General features: G+C 36.8%; 1 protein-coding gene across 6 annotated transcripts in view; it reads left to right on the top strand.

Moving 5' to 3' along the window:
* samd4a (sterile alpha motif domain containing 4A) overlaps positions 1 to 12,788 on the top strand; it is a 237,053-nt gene that overhangs the window by 173,143 nt on the left and 51,122 nt on the right. For 5 of the 6 annotated variants that reach the window (XM_073039876.1, XM_073039880.1, XM_073039879.1 and 2 more), the window contains 2 exons: positions 5,739 to 5,822; positions 7,912 to 10,834. In XM_073039876.1, coding sequence (XP_072895977.1) covers positions 5,739 to 5,822; positions 7,912 to 7,940 — 113 coding nt within the window. In that variant the 3' untranslated portion in view covers positions 7,941 to 10,834. Of the gene's footprint in view, positions 1 to 5,738; positions 5,823 to 7,911; positions 10,835 to 12,788 lie in introns of those variants that run through there. The other variant, XM_073039878.1, reaches the window with a different exon arrangement.

The following is a 12,788-nucleotide window of genomic DNA, read 5'->3' on the forward strand; positions in this document are numbered from 1 at the left end:
GCTATGTGGGAGACTCTGAAGTCAGATGGAAGAAGGTTTTGGCTATCAGACTAAATGTTATTTGGTGTAAGCCAAACACCACACAACATGAAAAACACACTATCCTACTACCATGGGGATGCTTCACTGCAGCAGGCCATGAAAGGCTTGTAAAGGTAGAGGGTAAAATGAATGCAGCAAAACACAGTGAAATCCTGGAGGAAACTCTGATGCAGTCTGCAAGAGAACTGTAACTTTGGAGGAGATTTATTTCCAGCAAGACAATAACCCCAAGCATAAAGACAAAGCTACGCAGGAATGGCTTAAAAAGAACAAAGTTAATGTCCTGGAGTGGCCAAGTCAGAATTCAGACCTCAATCCAATTGAGAATTTGTGGCTGGACTTGAAAAGGGCTCTTCACTCATGATCCCCATGCAATCTGACAGAGCTTAAGCAGTTTTATGAAGAAAAATTTGGATAAATTGCAGTGTTCAGAAGTGCAAAGCTGATGGAGACCTATCCACACAGTCTCGAGGCTGTAATTGCTGCCAAATGTGTATCTACTAGATACTGACCTGAAGTGAGTGAACACTTGTGCAATTAATTATTTTGTGTTTTATATAATTTAGATCACTTTGTAGAGATCTGTTTTCACTTTGACATGAAAGAGTCTTTTTATGTTGATTAGTGGCAAAAAAAAGCCAAATTAAATCCACTGTGATTCAATGTTGTAAAACAATAAACATAAAAACTTCCGGGGGGGGGATGAATAATTTTTATCGGCACTGTATACAGTCGGCTCTCCTTATCTGCGAGGGATTGGTTCCGGGACCCCTCACAGATACCAAAATTCGCGGATGCTCAGGTCCCTTATTCAACCTGTCTCAGTGCGGCAGACATTAGGACCCAGCGGCAGAGATATGAATCTGCAGTGTTTCTGTTCACGAAAATAATCACGATAACGATTGAAAATAAAGTGAAAATAATGAAGTGATCAGAAAGAGGTGAAACGCCATCAGTTTTTGGAAAAGCGTTAGGCTACATCGGTCAACGATCGGTACAATTTTAAAGGATAAAGTGAGAAAGGCTGTGCCCCGATTGAAAGCTACAATTATTACTAAGCAACGCAGTGGTTTAATTATTGGGTTTTGGGTTTTTGATCCTCTTCGTCAACCCGGCACGGTGGAGAGCGCACTCCATAGCAATCTGTCACTAGATCGAACTCGGGAACTTCCCGAGCCTGGCGCTGAAACATACGTTCTTAAGTGTTTTATATGCATAGAAAGGTAAAATAAATACTTTATACGATTGCAAACATTTGACTAACTGACACTAAATAATACCGGATGTACCTGTTCCAACTTAATTAGTAAGAGAACTTCCAGTTTTTTTTCAATCCTGATCCACAATAGCCCACGCACGTCCTCCCGTATACTTTAAATCATCTCTAGATTACTTATAATACCTAATACAATGTAAATACTATGTAAAATAGTTGTTATACTGCATTGTTTAGGAAATAATGACAGGAAAAAAGTCTGTACATGCTCAAACAACAAGTGCTGGTTTTCGCGATTCGCGGTTGGTTGAATTCGCGGATAAGGAGGGTCGATTGTATTTAAAGTTTCATGAGAAAACACTTTTATGTAATATTGCACTGACATCTGTAATAACAAAAAATCCCACTTCATGATGTCCTTTTTAGTTCATATCCAAACTCCTCAAGTCATCTTACTTTCAAAAGGTTCATTTATTATCAAAGTATACAACTCCAAAATTCTTCAGTTCTCCACGTAGCCTTGAAACCTAGAAAGAAAAGAAAGGCAGCACAATCATCAACCCCCAAATCCCACTCCCTGCAAAAAAACAAAAACAAATCAGGCCCATCAACCCATAAATCCCTTCTCCCACACAAAAACCAAGCAAAACGGATTAGACACATCGACCCCCAAAACCCTACTCCAGCACAAAAAAAAATGAACAAAACAGATCAGGCACATCAACCTTCAAATCCCCCTCCCCACACATGAAAAAATGAGGAGATCAGGCAAATAAAACACAGAATATAAAAACTATAAGACTGAAAAAATGTCTAAGTCCAAAGTCCAATCCAAAATGCAGAACAAACCTGGACAGCACTTTCCACAGCGAAAGACTCTCCCCTTTCTGGTACAGAGCAACCGATCAAAAGGCAAGCAGTCAGCACTCGCCCTCTGCACTTGCTTTTATGCTTCAGTCTTCTCATCACTTCAATCAGTGAACAATTGGAGCTCTAATCGGTGAAATGGAGGTTGTGGCCTGTCTTGCAGCCTGCCTGCTACGAGGTTTGCATACGCTGCCTCTGCTTCCCAGAATCCTCTTGGAGACTGCAGAACACTGGAACCTCCAAAAGATCTCCAAACTTCTGTGTTTGCCTTGATGTTTCAATTGACCTTGTTGCTTTAATTGGCTAAATGGGGATCAAACATCAGCTCACATGTATCTTGCAGTGATGAGATTTGTTCACGCTGTCTGCTACTCCAACAATCTCCAAACACCAAAACACAAGCTTCAACAATTCCAGAATCACATTCAAGACAAGAAACAAATGTAAAAGACATAAAATAAGTGATAAAGATGGTTTCATGATCTATGCAGAAGATGTCAACCCAAAGAATGTTGTTTGCAGGCACCATCTTGATGCTTGTCAAGTGAGACTTGAGATTGCAATCTTCTGCTTCAAAGACCAAAGGACTTCAATTTACGTGAATTTGCTTTTTGAATGGTTCAAAGTTCAAAGTAAAATTTATTATTAAAGTACATATATATCACTATATATAACCTTGAGATTCATTTTCTTTTGGGCATACTCAATAACTCCATAATTGAAACCATAATAGACTCCGTGAAAGACTGTACCAACTTGGGGTTTCAACCAGAGTACACAAGACTACAAATTGTGCAAATACAAAAAGGATGATATAATGATAATAAATAAATAATAAATATAGAGAACAGCAGATGAAGAGTCCTTGAAAATGAGTACATAGGTTGTAGGAGTATTACAGTAATGGGGCGAGTGAAATTATCTCCTTTCATTCAAGAGCCTGATAGTTGAGGAATAATAACTGTTCCTGAATCTGGTGGTGTTATGACCTGAGGCTCCTGTACCACCACCTTGATGGCAACAGTGAAAAGAGAGCATACCTGAGTGGTGAAGGTCCTTGAAGATGGATGTTGCTTTCCTGCAATAACGACCTGTGTAAATGTACTGAGTTGTGGAGAGGGCTTTACCCGTGATGCAGTGGGCCATATCAACTACTTTTTGTAGGATTTTCCATTCAAGGGCATTGGTGTTTCCATACTAGGCTGTGATACAGCCAGTCAATATTCTTTCCATCACACATCCATAGAAATTTTTCAGTTTTAGATGTCATGCCAAATCTTTGTAAACTCCTGAGGAAGTAGAGGCACTGTTGTGCTTTCTTCATAATTGCGCTTGCTTACTAGGCTCAGGACAGGTCCTCCGAAATAACACCATAGAATTTAAAGTTGCTGACCCTCTCCAGCTCTAATCCCCTGATGAGAACTGACTCGTGGAGCTCTGGTTTCCTCTTCCTGAAATCAGTAATCATCTCCTTGGTCTTGCTGACATTGAGTAGGAGGTGGTTGTTGTTGTGACACCACTCAGCCACATTTTCAGACTGTCTCCTTTATGCTGATTTCTCACCACCTTTGATTCGGCCAACAGCAGTAGTGTAATCAGCAAACTTGAATATGGCATTAGAGCTGTGCTTAGCCACACAGTCATAAGTGTAAAATCAGTAAAGCAAGGGTTAATCTCATGGTTCATCGGGCTTCTGGTTGGAGAAGTCTCTGAATGATTTTGTAGGGATGCATTTGTCTACAACTGTTTTATAAAATCTGTAACAACCATGGTGTATTTGTTCAGATTCAAAGACGAATGCTCGAACACAGCCCAGTCCATCAACTCTTGTTAATCTCTGGAGCTTTGCTCTTCAGCCACTGCCTTTATACAGGTGGGGGAAGGACAGCCAAGTGATTAGATTTCCTGAAATGCAGTCCATGCATCCCTTATCTTAGCATAACAGTGGTCTAGTGTGTTGGGACGTCTGGTGCTACAGATTATATGGTGATTATAATTGGACAGGGATTTCTTCAAACAAGCTTGATTGAAATCTCTGACTATGATAGCAACTTAAGGTTAAGAAAGGTTATTTTGCAGGATAGAATCTTGTCAGTTACAGGAAGGCACTGTGCTATGGTGTGCAATTAAGTTCAGAGGTGACCTTGAGGCAATAATTGAAGAAGTCCAAATATCTCAGGTTTATAGGATGAAATAAAGTTTGGAATGGACAAGCCTATGGAGCAATTTTGAATACTAAGAAGGTACTTAAAATTAACACGTTCCTTAACCAGTTGCCAATGTTGTTCTGCAAGCAAGATGACAAGTAAAATGGATGGGTGCAAATTAACATGCAGACATAAGAATTTTTATGAGCATGTGTATGAAGAATTTGTGGATTTAGTAAAGCATTCGGCAAACTCCATTAACTAGGCTGGTTCAGCGAATTAAATTACCCAGGATCCATGATGGGTTGGTATCTTGGATACAAAACTAACATAGTCAGAGAAAACAGAGTAATGATTGAGGTTGTTTCTCTGAGTGGTAGCTTGTGATCAGTAGTATTCCATAAGTGCTGGGACCTGTGTACATATATAAATAATCTTGATGAAAATGTTGCTGTTGTATTTGTGTTCACTGTTGACATGAAAAATTAATGGAGTTGTGATAGTAAAGAAAGTTGTTGTAGGATCCAGGAGGATATAGATCAATTGGGAATAATGCAGGAAAAATGGTGGATGGAGTTTAATCTGGACAAATTAGAGGGGTTGCATTTTAGGAAAAGATACAGATAAATGAATTCTTAGAGCATTGATGTACAGAGAGATCTTGGGGTGCATGTTCATAGCTCCATGAAAGTGGTATTGCAAGAGGTGATAGGGCAATAAAGAAAGGTGTATCATTGGTTGAGGCATTGTGTATAAATGTTAAACGGCCATGTTGCAACATGGTTAGGTCATATTTAGAGTATTGTGTATAATACAGGTCCCCGCACAGCAGGAAGGATGTGAAAGCTTTGGGTGGGATATAGAAGTGGTTCACTGTAATGTTGCATGGATTAGAGTGTGTTAAGTATAAGAAGAGTTTGGAGTTTGAATATAGTGACCTGATAGAAATATATAAAATTATGAAAGACGTAGACAGGGTAGGTAGATGATTTTTTCATAGGATGGAGGGCATAGGCTTAGGGTGAGGAGGGAAAGTTTACAGATTTCCAAGGCAAGTTTTTTTTTAACACAGATGGCATTATGTGCCAGGAGTTTGCTGCCATGGGAGGTGGATGAAGCAAATATGCTAACAATATTTAAGTGGTATTTAGGCTGAACAGTAATGGGCAGAAAATAGGAAGATACAGACTTTATGTAGGCGGATGGGTTTCATTCATTTTATCATTGTCATCACAAACAAAGAAGGCAAAGTGGTGGTTGATGTTTCTCTCACTGCAGGTCTGTGACCATGGTACTTCATAAGGATCAATACAAAATTGATTTTCTAAAAAATCCTTTTGAAAATGACCTGTGTAATTTCTAACAGTTTAACCATTGTGAAATTATAATTACTATTTATTATTGAAATAGTAATTCTATTCTGCAATTATCTTTGAATGCTGATAGAAAGGCAATTTTCCTTTTAGAGTTCCAAGTGCCAGTGACAGAACCTGATATAAACAACAGACTGGAATCATTATGTCTCAGTATGACTGAACATGCCTTGGGTGGTAAGTGTAAAGGTTGCAGATAAAATGTAATATATGTATCCATAAAACCTCTATGCAGTAGTTATAAAATTAGAATGCTTTAGAGTAATGTGAAAAGGCAATATGCTTATAATTGGTTTGACTTGGTAAACCAAATTTATTGTACATAAGACCTTGAGTGAAAACATCATTTTATAGCTCTTAGCTTTTCTGTTTCACAAGTGTAAAGGAGTGGTAAATGTCTCCAAAATTTGTTATTTGCTATTTACTGCAGTAAGCTACTTTTTTATATAAACAGTGAAAGTTTCAACTATCTGTTTAATCAAATCTCCTTTGTCAAATATTGAAGCAACTATAGGATTGAACCACGAATATCCCATGTTTATCAAGATAATATCAACTGGCCAATATATAAGATTGTTTTATCTGAATATGATGAAAACTCAACTATTGTTTATGAATTTACAATAAACTAGACGATTGATTTTATTTTATCAATGAAGTGAAATGTTTGAGTACAAAAAAGAATTTAAGTTGCAAATAACTCTTGAGTTTTATGCTGTTGCATGACAAGTTGAAAAATAATGCTTTATGTTACAAACTACTCCTTTATGAAGTGGTAGAATGAATATTTGTGTCTCAAGATGGTTTTTAAAAGTACTTAAACTGTTAGAAAATCTGAATATTTTAACCACACTGATGTTTCTCCTATGAAATAGTAGAATCAGATAATTGAATTATTATATAATTTTTATTGTTAATTTTCTTGGCCTGTTTGTAGTCCAAATTCTGCTTACATGCCATTTACACCCTCCCCCCACACGCACATATTTTAGAGGTCAAGGAGTTGGGATTTAGTGCGGTTTCCCTTTATCAAATGAAACAGTGGCTTGGTGAATAGTAAACTGAGTTTGCATGTTCCACATATCAGGAAGTTTAACATTATTTGTATTTAAACCTCTGTGATCTTTGTATATCAATGGAATTATGTGAATTGGAAAATTGAGCAATTATCTTTTCCACTTTGAAAGTATAGAAATCATTTTATTGTAGGTTTTTAGCCTAATTATCCTCAACTGAATGGAGAAATGAAGAAGGAAATGTTTTTCAAAGGTATTGTGAACCCATCAGGCCCTGAAACTTGGTCAGGCAGAAAACTAAAGAGTTTCCATGTGCCCAAAAGTTATTTTCTCTTTCTATAGCATTGTTTCCCCTTCAAGCACCTCCATCATGCTTGCAGATTGAGTACAATGTTTGGCCACCTTGTATGCTTTTTCACCTCAGCTTCAAAGGATTTAATTCTCTAAAAACAAAATCCTTATTTTGGATTATCTATGTACTTTGACCACATGGGGGAGAACTTTATTTGGTTTGAGGAGAGAGAGAGTAACTTCTCTGCATGAAACTGCACAAAGAAATCAACTTCAGGGGAGTGATTTATTTGATAAGGGATAAATGCTCATAAAGATAATCTCGGTCCCTTGCTTACGAAGACTGCCTTAGGTACAGTGATCCTGTATAATGTGATTTATGTTTTCCACTATGGACAATTCTGGTAAATACTCCTGGTATGTCATACTTTAAATGCAATATTTCTTTAATTTGGATTCCCATGTCTTATTGGATTCCATGATTGTCTTATTTGCAAACTTGCCACTCTTATTCTCTAGCTTATAGAGAGGTCAACACGAATTATTATTAGATGTCTTTGTGTCAGCAGTAAGAATGATAGTTCTGCCACATATTTAAAGTAGATCACCACAGATTCCAAATCAATATCATATGTTGAAACCAAAAAGCTGATGATACATGCTAAGGACATCTTAATTAGTTCCTCTTTAAAGAAATGTAATAAAAGGATATTTAAAATAAATTTATCTGAGTTTGAAGTTTTACATTGTCATTTAAAATGTAGTTTTGAAGTGATATCTTTTAGCGCAAGCCTACATAATAGTATTTTTTTGTAATCTCTGTTTTCAAGCCAAGTGGTTTTAGTGTCTATTGTGTAGATTAAATAAAATTCTACTTTATATAATGTAATATGTAGATAGCAATGTGTGAGGATGCTTCAATAAAACTTCAGAATACTGACTTTGATTTTAATTTTCAGATGGCGTTGATAGAACTTCTACTATCTAGCAAGGATAAACTACACCAGTTGATGCTGGCTCTGAATCTTATAAATAATCATGGGTTCAGACCACATTCACAAGTTCCAGTCACGTGCCCTGGTCAGGGTCAACTGATACCTTGTGTCATGTTTCTGCAAGCTGTAATGAACATTTTATTTTTACGCAAGTGTTTGGATTGTCACTGTGTCATCAAATCCCGAAGCATTGTCAAGCCAAATAAAAGTACTTCAGTCCAAGAAAAGGATTTTGCAGTGAAACAACCTCAGAGAAGTCTGCAGATCAGTTAGTGAAGTGGCAGATAAATGGGTGGTCTTTTTTAGTGAGAACAGGTGAATTTCAATAGTGGATTACATTTCTGTTCTTAAAAACATTTCTTTAAAAAATTCTGCAAACTTGTGCTAAAAATGTGCAACCAGTAGAAGTCTGACATGAGATGTCTTTCACCTTAAATGCATCTGATTTGGTTGTTGAGCTCTTTTCAGAATTGAAGTACTATTGTCATGAAGAGGACTCTGAGATGAATAATTTAAGTGCAACTAAAGTTAACTTGTTGTTTACATAATTATAAAGGGTACATAAACATTTTCAGGTATGCTAATGTTATTTGTATTGTCATTGTTAAAGCATTTTTCCCCTCTGCAATAGCAGCAGGTTTGTTCTTTTGATTAGCAGCAAAGCCATGCTTCCATGGGATAGTTGCTTTTTCTAAAAGAAAGTATAAGTGCTTGTGACCTAAGTGGGTACATTTGTTGATGATGATGAGAGAGGGGGTTCTGGAATGTTGTTGAATGCTGGAGAGTTATGTGATACCATAGGAGTTAAACTCAATCAGTCTTGCAGTCAGTTTAACTGTTGGCAAATATGCTGTTTGCTCTTGTTTTGCTTCAGATTCCCCCTCCCCTGCCCCTTGCAAAAAGGCCCAGTGTTTACAGTTAAAATTAAGTTGGTACTGTATGCAAGTTACCAGGTCCTAAATATTTTCTGCATCCCTTCCCCAATCACTTACCCAAAGTGTTGAAAAACTAGAGAGTAAGCGTCCAAGAGTGTGAAAGAGGGAGTTTGTACAATATACATAATATAAAAGGAAGGATGAGGACTGAGAAAAATTAGACAGATACTGGATGAGGTGGAATATTTGTGGATATTTTGTCAGAAAGGGAGCTGGAAATGCAGTATTAAAGAAACTGGTGAAAGCAAAGTGTTTAACCATTTTCACAAAAAGTGCATTTATATACAATGAATGCAAGTTTGAACATTTAATGTGACTCTGTTCTCGCTAACACAAAAACCTGTTTGATGAGAGTCCTTGGAAGTATTTACAAATCAGAATTGATATTTATTCCTCCACTGATTTATAGATACAGAGGTTATCTATTAATTAGATGTATTATTTTAGATATGTATTAACTTGCTATGGCTGGTAACCATGAGTATGTCTCAAAATATTAACATCCATTTAGTTAATTTTAATATTATTGCTTATTTCTACTGATGAGTATAGTTTAAATATTTGCATAGATAAAAAATGTTTTGCTAAGAAGTGCTGTCTGGTGAATTAATTTTAACATGTGGCTTTGTCTTGAGAACACTGATGCCATTCTGTTTTTTTTCTGTTGAGTCCTGTATTGACTGCAGGTGTAGAGCTTGGTTAATACTATCCTATGTAAATTGAATTATTTATGAAATGATGATTGCATGCATATAAGGCTGTGAAGTCAAATATTTAGGAAAAAAAGCGGCAGTGCCTTTCCTTTTGTATCTTCCACATACCCCAAACATTAACTGTTTTATACAGAACAAAATAGCACCATTAATTGAAAACAAAGGTGACAAGACATATTCTTGATATTTATAGTCTTTGTTTTTGTTTGGTTAAGTGTTGTGCACACTAAATATCCCTGCAAGTCCAGCACAAAGCCTGGTATAGTAACTCTTCTGAATATGTTTGAAGTGCTTAATTTTTTGTGGACGTTGGGAAAATTCAGTAGTGAAACCATATAAAATAGCTTACTACTGTGAGCTGTTCCAGAAATGAAAGTTTTCTAGAATTTCTGCCAGGTTACTGTAATGCCTTTAAGCGATTATGGCTGGAAAACAAGACCTCTTAGTAATGATATTTTAAAGTTCAAAGCAGAGTCTTGCATGGATGTGTGTGCACTATATACAAGAGAAAACTAGATTACATTTTTAAAAAGAATTGTTTTGTACAAGCCATTAACATTTGCTATGATGGCTTTTATTTTTTGTATTTCTTTATCTTTGATTCAGAAAATAGTGAATGTTTATTCCTCTGAGAGGAATAGGAAGCAATGCTAGTAGTAATTACCTGGATACTTCCGCCCTTTTTTTTATATTATTCCCTAAGTATTTATGGACAGTTTTGTTAAACAGTGTAGAACCTTTTTCTTTTTTTTAAATACTCAATCCCATATTACTTCCTTTGTTGCATGTCAGCCAGAGACAGCCCCACATGGTAGGTGCATGCATGCTAATGTTCTCGTTTTCCTCTGTAAAGAAGGTAGTGTACAAGAAAAGTGTTTCTTGCATAGTTACTGCTGCACATAAATGCATATTTTTACAGCTTGTCACCTTATGGAAAAAGCACGTTTGTTACATGTTATAGCTTTATGACAAACACTCATGTTTTACTTGCTGTTCTTGCAAGTGTATAGTTTTCAAATGTTCTTGTTTAAAGTTACCAATGAATTACTCTTGTGACTTAAAACAGCAAATGCTACAATGTATTTATTTACTCCCAATTCTGTCACTTAACTAAAATGTTGGCTATTTCACATCAGCATTATATTGAAAGTGAAGGGAGATAATACAAGTTTTTGTAACATTGTGGTGTATGTGTTTGTTTTTTCAAAACAAATAAAAATTACACACCCAGTTTGAATACTCATGCAATCCCGAAGAAAGCTTCTGTATAAAAAGCTGCAGATGAGTGATCAGGCCATACTGTTAAAGAGAAAAACGGCTAGTGAGCCAGTAGTCTGTGATTTCCTCTTACTTTGAAGATGTTCTCATATTTTATGTTATCCTCTAATTAAGAAGGTGGCAAGAACTTATGCCAAACCTCTTGGGCTGCTACAGTGGGTACGGTATATAGAATAATTTATGCTGATTTCTCCATTAAATGGTTCACTCTTGCTCTTTTTTAAATTGCTTTCACTTTCATTTGGGAAATTTCTCATTTTCACCAAGCTTATCTGTTGAACCAGTTAAATGAGATAGCTAATTTGCCCTAATGGTAAGTGACATGATGCAACCAGTTAGTATACTCTCCACCGTGCATCTATAGAAGTTTGGTGATATGCTGAATCTTCACAAACTTCTAAGGTAGAGGTGCTGCTCTGCTTTCTTTGTAAAGGCACTAGGTGTTGAATCCAGGAGAGATCCTCTGAATTGAATTGACTTTATTTCTTACATCCTTCAGATACATGAGGAGTAAAAATCTTTACATTAGTCTGCATCTAAATGTGCAATGTATTTGCAAATGATAACACCAAAGAATTTAAAGTTGCTGACCCACTCCACCTCTTATCTCTTGATGAGGACAGGCTCACAGACCTCCAGTTTTCTCCTCCTCTAGTCAATATTCAGCATTTTGGTTTGCTGACATTGAGTGAGAGGTTGTCATGGCATCCCTCAACCAGATTTTCAATCTCCTTCTGATACACTGATATGTCACCACCTTTGATTTGGCTAACAATAGTGATGTCGTCAGCAAACTTAAAGATGGCATTGGAGCTGTACTTAGCCATACAATTGTAAGTATAAAGCAAGCAGAGAAGGGGGCTAAGCACACTGTCATGTGGTGTACCTGTGCTGATGGAGATAGTGGAGGAGACGGTGTTGCCAATCTGAACTGACTGGGGTCTGCAAGAGAGGAAACTGAGGACAGCAAGAAAGTTTATCAAAGCTTTCAGCAGGATCTGAACTATCTGGGAAAATGGCAATGTGTGGTGTTGCACTTTGGGAGGACAATCCAATGTAGGGCAAACACAGTGAACAGTAGGGCACCAACGAGTGTGGTAGAACAAAGGGATTTGTGAATGCAGAACATGGTGTCGCAGGCAGATAAGAATGTAAATAGAACTTTTGGCACATGGGTCTTCATAAATCAAAGTATTGGAGTTAGGATGTTGTTGTGAAGTTCAAGATGTTGGCGAAACCATATTTGGAAAATTGTTGTCACCTGCCAACAGAAAAGATAAAAGATTGAAAGAATACAGAGAAAAATTACAAGGATGTTGCCAGAACTTGAGTCAAGTCAAGTCACTTTTATTGTCATTTCGACCATTACTGCTGGTACAGTGCATAGTAAAAATGAGACAATGTTTTTCAGGACCATGGTGTTACATAACACAGTACAAAAAACTAGACTGAACTACATAATTTTAAAAAAAACAACAGAGAAAGCTACACTAGACTACAGACCTACACAGGACTGCATAAAGTGCACAAAAAAAGTGCAGGCATTTACAATAAATAATAAACAGGACAGTAGGGCAAGGTGTCAGTCCAGGCTTCGGGTATTGAGGAGTTTGATAGCTTGGGACCTGAGTTATAAAAAAAAGATTGAATGGGTTAAGAGTTAATCCCCCTAAGTGTAGGAAAAAGAGGGAAGATATGATCAAGGTATGCAAAACTGAGGGTTATAGCTGGGGTTAATGCAAACAGGTTTTTTCCACTGAGGTTGGGTAAAACTATTGTAACTCTCAGTTTGGCTAGCAGCATAATCTAGGGGAAGACAACCCTCAGCCCAACCAAACTTAAGAAATCTTGTTTGTGTGGATGCTGTGCAATGTGTCCCCTGTTACAAATCAGTACCACAAAATAACAAACAGTA

Source organism: Hemitrygon akajei, chromosome 3, assembly GCF_048418815.1.
Source record: "Hemitrygon akajei chromosome 3, sHemAka1.3, whole genome shotgun sequence".
NCBI classification, from domain to species: Eukaryota; Metazoa; Chordata; class Chondrichthyes; order Myliobatiformes; family Dasyatidae; genus Hemitrygon; species Hemitrygon akajei.